The 12,198-nt window shown below is 35.6% G+C and overlaps 1 protein-coding gene across 1 annotated transcript; it reads left to right on the top strand.

Annotated features, from left to right (window-relative positions):
* Window positions 1-243: 243 nt before the first annotated feature.
* On the top strand, window positions 244-6,859 carry LOC133525734 (chondroadherin-like). The gene is made up of 2 exons (XM_061862096.1): window positions 244-909; window positions 5,507-6,859. The coding sequence occupies exons 1-2, from the start codon at window positions 882-884 to the stop codon at window positions 6,460-6,462; spliced, it is 984 nt and encodes a 327-aa protein (XP_061718080.1). The 5' UTR covers window positions 244-881; the 3' UTR covers window positions 6,463-6,859.
* Window positions 6,860-12,198: the final 5,339 nt, after the last annotated feature.

The following is a 12,198-nucleotide window of genomic DNA, read 5'->3' as shown; positions in this document are numbered from 1 at the left end:
GACAAACAGCCATTAATTATTTTTTTTAAAAAGCTTATATTTTCGTATTTCTTTTTGACGGATGGAGATCAAATCGATTAAATGTTATGTTTATTCATTAATGTAATTTACGAGATAATTTAATCTATAAATTATGTTACATGTGATAAAACCTATTTGAACTAACATTTGAAACCTAATAGTTGATTAGAAAAAAAAAAAAATATTACTCGACCAAATTAAGAAGGCTCCGTTTCCATGCATATTATTTGCAATCAGTTACCTTCTTAACTCAGTCGGATAATATACTGAAAAAGCACGCGTGTTTAATATCTAGGATTATGAGCCAAAAATCGGTGAAATAAAAACGTCGTTTTGAGCAAGTGTGTTGAAAATACATATATTATTATGTAATGTCACTATACTTGAATTAAAATTATATAATAGGTATATCTAGTTAACAGAATAATCCAGAAAAGCGTTTAAAAAATAATAGTACATTACGACACAAGTGCGAAAAATAGGAAATTCGAAACGAGTGGCGATAAATTAAAACACGACCGAAGGGAGTACCTGCTTGAATTGTTACGAACTCAACTTACTGATCTGGGGGCCTACCGCGAAAACCGAAATTCGCAAATTGCGGGGATCTTTCTCTTTTACTCTTAGTAAGACGTCATTAGAGTGACAGAGAAAAATGCCCGCAATTGACGAATTTCGATTTTCCCGGTAGCCGCCCTGCAGCGAATACTGTTTAAAACATTTTTATCTCAAAGGTCACAATCATGACAAGGACTTTTCAATTGGGATAGCGATACCACTCTGTCCGTGGCTCTCACCCAAGTTAAACAGGCATTTTGAGTTGATCCAATTTTTTTTGTCACGTTGTTACTGTTACCTTTATGATGATTATTCTATTTAAAAGCACGGGTAAGTGATTCGATAATTTATATTTTACACCAATTAAAAGATCGAACTGAAAACAGAGGGCCTACCGCGAACCACGTTCGACGTGTTGCCTCTCTGTCGCACTTAGGGTTGCCAACTATTTTTTGGTGGAATATAGTATTTTCCAGAATAAGGCATTAAAAATATAGTACATTTCAAAAAATATAGTACTTTTAGATAAAATGCTTAACATAAGTGTAATATACGTTTAATCATACTTACTAGCACTCTGTTAAGATTAGTTATGGTAACGATTTTAGAGCAAAAATGTATAATTGATAGATTTAGGCGTTGAAATTGTACTTGTATTGTTCATTTTGTTACGTAATATATCTAAATAACAAGTATTGGTTTTTATTAGCACGTCTTCTCATCTTGCCTTTTAATAATTAGGTCGCAAGCGTGCGTCCCCGGTAATATGTGAAGAGTAGAGACAGTTTTAAAAATTCATCAAAAAACTATGGTAGCAAATTATACAAAATGATGTATAAGAACAGTTTTAGCAAATGTTGTAGATTGTTTACATATCAAAATTACGTTGAAATTAAGTCGATTTTCAGAGAAATTGTCACTTGTTTTGAAGTTAGTTCTGAAGAAAATTGATTACGTCTAACTTTCATTCAAATAACTAAATCCAAATTTATAATAACAAAAATGTAGTTTATTAAAGTTGAAGTACAAGATATGTGTAATACAAAATTACCATTTTTAGCAGTCCAAACTTTACAAAATTTACAAATAAGATCAACAAAATCAGTGCTTTACGCGCGTTTACCTAAATGTCCATCAGAAAAACAATCATTACTAATTAAATGAGTCTATTAAAAAAAAATGAAAGATAACAAGACGCGCTAATAGAAACCAGTACTTGTTATTTCTAATAGTTAACAGAAGTTGTACAATTTCATCGACTAAATTTATGAATTTGACATTGTTGCGATTAAAATCGATAACGGCCTCTTAATTATTCCTTTTGTGTAGACCACTCTCTGTTGTCAAAATCATCCTATTCCTAGACTCCAGCTATCATGCCATCAGTTAGTCATATATGTAAAACTGCTCACTCGTCATCTCATACGCCCAGTAATAATAAAGAGTAAAAAAAAATCTTTTTAATAACAATATATATAATATATATTTAAATTTATATTTTTTATTGAGCTTTGTGCACTTTTTAGTAATGTCTAATTTTTAATAAAATGAGACCGATTCAGTACATTCATACTGAATATTTATGACAATTTAATAGCTCACTTTTTATTAAATTTATGTCAGCCCTGTTGCATTCCTCACGCCATTTTGTCTTCATACTTGAAATAATTTTATTTGATTAGAATTGTATTGATAATCGATCTTGAACAAATTAGGATGTCGGAAATATAGCATTTTAGCGTACTATATATTTTTTCAACAGTATATAGTACAGAGAGCCAAAATATAGTACAATACTATATAATATAGTACGGTTGGGAACCCTAGTCGCACTTGTAAATTTGTACGTAAGCATGACAGGGAGGCAACACGTCGAACGTGGTTCGCGGTAAGCCCTCTGACTCGAGGCGCGCGATTAGTTTAGTCCCACTTTTTATTTCGTTTTGGTCAGCATAAGACTGTCTATGGGTTCCTGTCGTATCACATAATGTTGATTGTCTTAAATTTTATTGGCCGAGAATGATTGGCATAATGTTGAACGACATACTACTCGTTTTGTCTATAATTTACTTTTTAATTAAAGTTAAGTATTCCTGATATAAATAAATAAATATTATAGGACAAATTGACTAAGTTCCACAGTAAGCTCATTAAGGCTTGTGTTGAGGGTACTTAAACAACGATATATGTATATAATATATAAATATTTATAAATACTTAAATACATAGAAAACACCCATGACTCAAGAACAAATATCCATGCTCATCACACGAATACATGCCCTTACCAGGATTTGAACCCGGGACCATCAGCTTCGCAGGCATGGTCACTACCCACTAGGCCGAACCGGTCGTATATGTCATAAGAACTATTTTTTTCTATCATTAAAAATGGCTACAATTACAGCACCTAAACTATTTTACTTATCCTTAAGATGTACACACTCTCCAAAGAAACGAACTTTTGCCAGAAAAGTGGGTTAGCTTAGGTTAGAATTGCGACATTTACGACCCCACGAAAACTAACGGTTGCCATAACAGTGGCTTAGGTTAGATAAGAACTGCGACCCCACGAAAAAGAACTGTTATCAGAACAGTGGGTTAGGTTAGGTTAAAACTGCGACCTCCACGAAAACGAACTATTGTCAGAAACTGTTCTGACAACAGTTCGTTTTACGGCGCACCTTACGGCGTAAAGTTGTTATTTTTTATTGATTTTAGAAACAAACAGCATGTAAATAATTATTATAGACTAAAAAAGTTATTTAACACATTAGCCAAAACAGTTTCCACTGATAAAGTTAATATATACATACAATTTCCCTCCGACACTAATTAGACAATGTGCAGAAGAACTTACTTATCCGTTATGTAAATCTGTCATTCGAAGAAGGAGTATTTCCCGACCAATTGAAAACGCCTATTGTAAAACCAGTCCATAAAAAGAATACTAAGATAGATCCGAATAACTATCGTCCAATCGCCCTACTACCTACAACATCTAAAATATTTGACAAAACAATGTGTACACGAATATACGCCTTCTGCGAAAAGTATAAAATATTTAATAATTCACAAAATGGTTTTCGTAAAAATCACTCAACTACTTTAGCAGTCTTTAAATACATACAAGCAATCCTCAATATAAAAGACTCAAAAGAATACGCAATAGGAATAGGTACTACTAGACATGACTAAAGCTTATGATAAAGTTCAATATCCAATCTTACTAAACAAATTATACGGTATCGGCATCGGAATTCGGGGAATAGCCCATGAATGGGCTACAGAAATCAATACGTACTCGTAGAAATAGAACACTTCGACTCCAAAGCAGGAATAATAAAAAATATCCAATCTGAAATCACTCCTATCACCTCCTCAATTCCTCAGGGCAGCGTAATTGGATGCCTATTATTTTTATGCTACATAAATTATCTACCAAACACCCTACAAGAACAGTCTATATTATTTGCCGATGACATTTCAATACTTACCTCATGTCAAGATACAGCACACATAAACGACAAAATTAACAATATTCTTAACAATGTCTCAGACTGGATGCATGATCACCACCTTGAAATAAACTACCAAAAAACAAAATTAATGACCTCTCACCCCTACCAGAAAAATGCACTAACTATTAACTACAGCCACAATTCTTTACAGTTAGATGTTTTAGATACATTAAACACATTCGAAGTAAACTCTCAAAATTTACTTATGCACTTTGCGAAATAAACAAAACCACCGATTTTCAATTTGAAAGTTTCAAACAGCACTTGCAACATATTATGCATACGGTTATTCCTGGCTTTCTTATGGAATAATCCTATGGGGCAACAGCACAGATGCTCCCTCCCTTTTCACCTTGCAAAAGAAACTTATCCGCATACTCGTAAATATAAAACAAACTGATAGTTGTAAACCACATTTTATAGAACACAAAATACTTACCGTACCTAGCCTCTATATCCTCGAAATATGCAAATTTGTCAAACATTTAGAATTATATAGGTACCAAACGTGAAGACGTACAGCTAACTTATACATTAAGAAACACATCAAAGTTAATGCCACCACCCTCCCGATTAAAACTCCATTCGTCTGGCCCTTTATCAATGTCCATAAAGATATATAATAAACTACCACAAAATATAAAGGAAGAAAAAAAAGAACATCTATTTGTACGAAAATTAAAAGAAACCCTAATATTTAAATGATAATTTTTAGGATGTAATAAGATTTCAATAACGATTATATTTGTATTAGGTATAAGTTAGTTTAAGTAATATTGCTATGCCCTTGCAGGGCTCATGTTTGAAACAACTCATTTGTTATTTTATGTCTATTTGTACAACATGAATGCAAATAAAGGACTTACTTACTTACTATTTTGCTCTGAGAGTACAACATGCGATTTGGTATGAAATGTAAAGTATACATAGGTGTAAACCAATTAAAAGAAAAGAATAGAAATGGAACAGGTCCAAAACACATTGCAAATAAATAAACGAATGTGCGTAGACTTTAAGTTCCAAATGATAATAATAGTTCTAGTTTAACGTTAATTACTTTACCAAATGAAAAGATATTGTTGTAAGTAGCTTTATTGTGATCATTTAGCTGGTGCTTTCATTGAAGAAACAAACTGATGGAAATTCAAATGAAAGATATCTAGAGATGAATATGTTTTGTTATAAATATTGCATGCTCATACATAGACACTTATTCTTAACATATATTTTACGACTAAAAGAAATACAAACACATTAGTAGATCTAGTTCAAAAGCTTGTGCAACGGAACGAAACCTTCGTTACGTGACAAAATATTAGGGATGAAAATTTTATGCTACCCGATCCCTGTGTAGATTCTAAAGAAGTCTAAATATGTGAGGCTTATTGTTTTACTGCCTATTACAGGCTCAGCTCGACACGCAGTGGCGTTGTTGTTGCTGTCTGTCGTCCTGTTGCCTGGGCCTGGCGCACGTGCTGATACTGCCACGATGCGCCGCTGCGCGCACAAGCCGGACTATCGCAGAGTACTTGAAACCGACCGGGACATCGACGTCACGATCTTAAACTTAATCGATTGCGGTCTAAACCAAACCGAGTTCGAATCGGACGCTTTCGATGGATCCGTCCTCCCCAACTTGAAGGAGATTTTGCTGCATTTCAACAATCTTGAGCATCTCACCCCAGGAGTCTTTAGCCCTGTCGATAACATAACAGAACTGACCTTGTCCCATAACAAGCTGCACGAGGTACCCGTATGCGATGCGCACTCACAACTCCCTCGCCTCATAAAGTTAGTACTCAATTTTAACTGCATTGCCACAATCAGTGAAAGCACCTTCACCACTTGTGCGAACCTAGAGTACTTACATTTAGATCAAAACGTTATTAAGTACGTTCACCCGACGGCATTTCTGAAATTAACTAATTTGAGAACTATTTCTCTAAATTATAACAATATAACTAGCGTACCGGATTCAATGTTTAACATAAAATCATTAGATACGGTAAATCTTCAACACAACTTGATAGAGTACGTATCGCCGAGAGCATTCAGCGGCACTAAGCTTACTCATTTAGATCTGCACGGTAACAGAATTTCATTTTTACCTGAATATTTCATGTCGGAACTCAACGGTGCTGGCGGCCATCTCGATTATCATTACTTTACCACGAACCCCTGGCACTGCTCCTGCTTGTTGGAACACTTGGCAGATGTGAAGAGAGCTGGTGTTGTTCTTTATTCTACTTGGTGGTACGACGGCAAAGAGCCCATGTGTGTGTTCACCGGCAGATATGCGTGCCATCGCCATTATCCCTCCCCGCTACTGCCCCAGATACAAGCCGCGCTGAACTCCCATTAGCCTAATAACATTTAGGAATTCAACCATCTTTCCAAACGGTCGATTATTCTTTACTACCTATAACGATACTGGTCTCGGGTGGCATGTTTGCTGAAAAGTTGAGCAAGTTTATCAAAGCCACCATGTTTGCCTTGTATAAATAGTTTTAACATTTTTACTGTATTTGTGTGCACTGTACTGAACAATAACGTGTATCTAGTTTTAGTATTTTTACTGTATTTGTATTATTTGTCAGATTTTTATAGTGGTATTTGTATTTGAATTTTAAATTTGTTGAAAGATTTACTTATTTTATATTTACCATGTAAGTGACTTGGTTTTGTACTGTAAACTTATTATGTATGTATTGATTACTCATAGAGCATATATGAAATAAACGACATTGAAAGAATCAGAATCATAATTTTAATTTGTTTTTGTATGTAATTGAAAGACTAGGGTCTGAACAATAGGGTTGTTTCCATCTACAAATCTCAGGGCAGAATAGTATCCCAATAAATTCCTATGGATTATAAGAACATGTTGAACTACCTTTAGTGGACCTCTAATGAGCATATTTTTGTTAATATTGAATTTAAAATAACTATCTTTTAACACACGTCACTTGACCCAAGCCGAAACGACATTGAAGATTCTGATGACGTCACAACTCACGGTTTTTTTTTTTTTTTTTTTTTTATGGCATCGCGCTCCTGGCGCATTCAGCCAAACGAGTAAAACGGGGAAACGGAATTAAAGGATTACATTATAACGGATATGTCGGAATTTGGACAAGGATCAGGGAATGGTAATATATTATAATTTTATATTATGACGTGAAAGGAATGAATACAATGATTTAAATATATATGGAGAAGAATTATTAATATACAGGAGTGTTCTAATAGATGTGGGAAACGGAACTTTTAAATCTGACAGCTGTCTTAATAATATAGAACGGTCATACAGGTTACAATTACCTGAAAAGAATATATGATTAAGATCAGCGGGATCAGCTCCACAAATACATGCGGAACTGGCCACGCGATTTTGTAGTTTCAGGTGTTCCGGTGTACATACGTGACCCAATCTCATTCGAATTAACATACTGGTTGCAGGCTTTGGCAAAGAGATTTTTGCAAACCAAGGTTTGGCAGGAATTGATCTTTGTATGCTCCGATAATGTAACGCAGTGGCACCCGCACCAGATGCCCATAATTTTGTCCATTCCTTTCTTAGGTATATTTTAGGCAGTGCCAACAGGTCTTCAACAACATTCTTAAATGGAAACATGTCTCCAGAACTAATGGCATCTCGAGCTAAGTCATCCACCCTTTCATTACCTTTAATCCCTCTGTGTCCAGGGATCCAGGCAATGGAAACCGAGTAACCTTTAAGATGACATTTTTGAAGTAGACTACGGATTTGATAAATAATTGGGTTATTAGATTTAGATTTGAAAGGAAATTTAGATATTGATTGAAGAGAACTTAAAGAGTCTGAAAAAATGACTGTTTTTTTAAGATGCATTATGATGATAAACTCTAATGCTTTAAGGATTCCAAAGCACTCACCACTATACACAGAGGATTCTGGAGGCAATTTTATCTTTTGGTAAATATTAGATTGAATGTGAAGCACACCAATACCGACACAACCATTGGTGGACATCTTAGAAGCATCTGTATACATATGGTTAGCACCCTGACAATCAGTATCAATAAAACTCAGAAATTGTTGATTTTGATCTATATCATTCTTTGATATACCTATATCCAGGAGAACTGGTGGAACTAGTATAAGAGACTCATATTCATGCTGAAAAATGGGAAGTGATGAAGAGCTAACAGTGGGAGCTGAAATAGATTTAAGTTTTTGAAAACTTTTGATTAAGCAAGGAGGGCTCTTGTGTTTCCAATAGTTGGATGTACTTATTTGAAGTAGAAGGTTAGACAAGATAATCCAGAGTTGGTGATTAGAGAATTGGGAGCAACGGAAAATAAATCTATCACAAAGATATTGGCGTCGTAAATGGAGCGGAGGCTCACAACACTCAACTTGCATAGCATTGATAGGGCTTGATTTCATGGCACCACAAATTATTCTCAAGGCTTTAGATTGAATATGATCTAGTTTTTGGAAGCCAACGACATATCCAGGCTCTAACAAAAATGTCCCATAATCTAAAATGCTTCTTATTAAGGCATTGTACATTAGTTTCATACAAAAAGGATGGGAACCCCACCAAACTCCAGAAACACACCTAAGGATATTAATATTTTTTTCACATTTAGAAACTATGTACTCACAATGTGGGAGGCCTGTTAATTTACTATCTAAAATGACACCAAGGAATTTAGTTTTATCTTTTACTGAAATGGAGTAGTTATCAAATTGCACATTGATTGGAGGAGGAAATAGTTTTCTAGTAAATAAAACTACAACACTTTTAGGAACAGAAAGTTCTAAACCATTAGAATCTAACCATGACCTCAAGAAACATAAGGAACAAGTGACTGATCTACTAGCCTGTTCAGGAGAAAGATTTGATGAATAAAGTAATAAATCATCGGCATACTGTAAGACCCTAACAGTACCATTTAGAGATGACTCTAAATCAGAGGTATAGATATTGTATAATAATGGACTTAATACAGACCCTTGTGGTAGTCCTCTCCACACTAAACGAGAAATTCTATTGTTGTCATTTATAAGACTGATGGACCGTTCAGATAAAAGGTTTATTACAAAATGACTTAACATTTGTGGAATGCCTAACTTGAAAAGCTTTTCCTGTAACACTGAAACTAATACATTATCATAAGCAGCACTTATATCCAGAAAAGCAGCTACTACTGACTCATTTTTAGAAAATGCCAGTCGTATATCTGCAATTAATATTGACAAACTATCATAAGTAGATCTACCTTTTCGGAATCCAAACTGACTATGAGATAATAAATGGTTCTTTTCAACAAAAAATTCTAGCCTGTTTTTAATTAAGTGTTCAGCTACTTTTGCAAATACTGAGGAAAGGGCAATAGGGCGATAGGAAGAAACATCTGATGCTGGTTTATTGGGTTTTAAAATAGGAATAACTATCTGGGATCTCCATGAATCTGGGACTATACCGGACTGGATAACCGAATTTATTATGCTCAGATAATAAGTAAGTATGCCATCACTGGCATTTACTAAAAATGAGTAAGGCACACCATCTTCACCAGGAGCACTATCTTTTAAATTGCTTAAAACACCTTTTAGTTCCTCCATTTTAAAAGGGCAATTAAAAGTGGAGTCTAAGGAAGGATCATATAAAAAGGTTGCAGGTTGGAACACAAACTCTTCAGGAACAGATGAAGGTGCTAGTCTGTCTATAAATTGTTGTGCAAGATTAGGAGGCAGTGTACGCCTTGAGGGTTCATTGAATGCATGTCTGAACCTTTTGATGTTGTTCCAAACTATGGAAGGTTTTACATTAGGATTGAGAGACGCACAGAATCGTCTCCAACCTTCATATTTCTTCCTACGTAACAATTTTTTAGTATCACGTGCGACCTGCATGTAAGACTCAAAGTTTTCAGTAGTCATAAAATGACGATAAAGTTTTTCAGCCTCCTTTCGTTGTTTAATGGCTTGGGAACAATCCTGATCCCACCAAGGAGGAGAGGGGATTTTATTAATTACAGTATTTTTTACAGGAAATACATCATCAGCTGCTTCTGTGATCACCCGGGCCAAAGCAACCGAGCAACCAACTACGTCAGTATCATCTAAACTAGGCAAAAACAATAATTTCTTCTCTACACAGCATTTAAAGTTTTTCCAGTCAGCATTACATAGATTGTATTTAAGCCTAGGGCTAGGTTTCGGAGATGGTCGTGTAGATGAAGGAAATGAGACTATAATTGGAAAATGATCACTACCAAATGTAGAATCTAGAGTTTGCCAGGTGAAAGAAGATGCCAGTTCAGCAGAGCAAATGGATAGATCAACAGCGCTGGGTGATTCTGTAGGCGCTGTACGGCGAGTTGGAGAGCCAGTATTTAGGACACAAAGATTGTGATCATCTAAGATTTTTAAAACACGATGTCCATTATAGTTGGATACTGAACTGCCCCAAAACTGATGGTGTGAATTGAAATCTCCTAGAATCAACAAGGGCCTAGGTAGAGAGGAAATTATTTGTTCTAATTCATTAAAAATAGAAGATGATTGATGAGGAATATATACAGAGAGGATGCAGATGTTATTTACAATGGCAGCAATAATTGAAAAATCATCACTATGAGATGGGAGATGAAGAGATGAAAATGATTCAGAATTCCTGACGAGTAAAGCTACTCCACCCCACCCGTCAGGACGGTCCTCTCTGAGGCATGAATAGCCAGTAGCTCTTAGAAGAGCTCCAGGCTTGAGCCATGTCTCAGATAGGGCAAAAACACAAGGTTTAAATTTATTTAGTAAATGAATGAAATCATGTTTTTTATTGATTATGCTTCTGCAATTCCATTGTATTATATTGTCCATTGTTTTTAATTGCAAATGTAAGAGAGTCAATCATAGGGGCAACGTGGGACGGTAAAGTAAGGTTTGGCATGGACAAAAGAGTTCTTAAGGCCTCAATAGACTCGGCGATTACTACTCGTTCTTCCTTTTCTGTTTCCTGACGTAGAGCACAACCGTTTGCAGGAGAAGGGATGGAGTATTCACTTATTATGGCCCGATGTGCAGCCACATCATAGCCATGGGTAGTCTTTTTAACAGAAGGACGAGGTTTCAACAAAATAGTTTTTCTGCTGCTATGGCTAGGAGGGCGCATATTCGAACTAGGGTTTGTAACTGAATTTTGAGTACTATTATGTGGTAAATTTGATTGTATATGTGGTTGTGACTTAACCATATCAGCAAACGATTTCGATATAGCTGGGTGCAGTTTAACGGCTTCTCCATAGGAGATGCAGTTATTTGCCATACTGACTTTAATTTCTTTTTGCCTTACATGTTCTGGGCATGACCTGTTTGTGGCAAAGTGAAAGCCATTGCATAAACAGCAAATGGCATCCTCCTCCTCCACTGCACAGGTATTTCCAGGATGCATTTCCCCGCACTTGAAACATTTAGGCTTCGAACGACAGTTATTTTTGGTATGTCCAAATTTACAGCATAAAAAGCATTGAATGGTAGGAAAAATGTACAATTCAACGGCAAGAGAGTTGTAGCATGAAAAGACTCGTTTCGGTAATACTTGACCGTCAAATGTCAATACAACTGTCTCTGAGGGTTGCCAGGTAACAGAACCGTTAACCACAACTCTGTGGTTCAAACGTCGTACTTTTAATACTTTTCCACACCCCATGGGCACGGAAATGTTGGAAACTATTTCCTCCTCCGACCACTGTGCTGGAATACCGCGAACCAAGCCCATACGGGTCACAGAAAACGACGGAATGTAAGCGGTAAGATTTTCTGATTCAAGACACGTATCAGTAACAAATAAGTTTGCGTCAACGTAATTTGAAAACGACATCGCTATACGTGTCCTACCAATGCGCTTAACACTTCCATTTATAATGTTTCTGAAGCCTTTTTTTAGTAAAAATTTCCCAAAGGACACCGGGTGCAGAGATGATTTTGCATCTGTTTGTTTCATTTGTACGTGCACCGTGAAGGGAGCAACATCGGAAGATGAAAATAAATTCCTGCCAACCTTGGTATTAGAAGAGTCATTTTTTGTATTTAAGTTATCCGAAGAGT

The sequence above is a fragment of the Cydia pomonella genome, chromosome 15 (genome assembly GCF_033807575.1).
Source record: "Cydia pomonella isolate Wapato2018A chromosome 15, ilCydPomo1, whole genome shotgun sequence".
Lineage (NCBI taxonomy): Eukaryota > Metazoa > Arthropoda > Insecta > Lepidoptera > Tortricidae > Cydia > Cydia pomonella.
This window is presented reverse-complemented; position numbering and strand designations above follow the sequence as displayed.

Coding starts and splice junctions, on each gene's coding strand:
- LOC133525734 (XM_061862096.1), top strand. CDS start 882: ATGATGATTATTCTATTTAAAAGCACGG. Junction 910..5,506: donor TATTCTATTTAAAAGCACGG/GTAAGTGATTCG, acceptor TGCCTATTACAG/GCTCAGCTCGACACGCAGTG.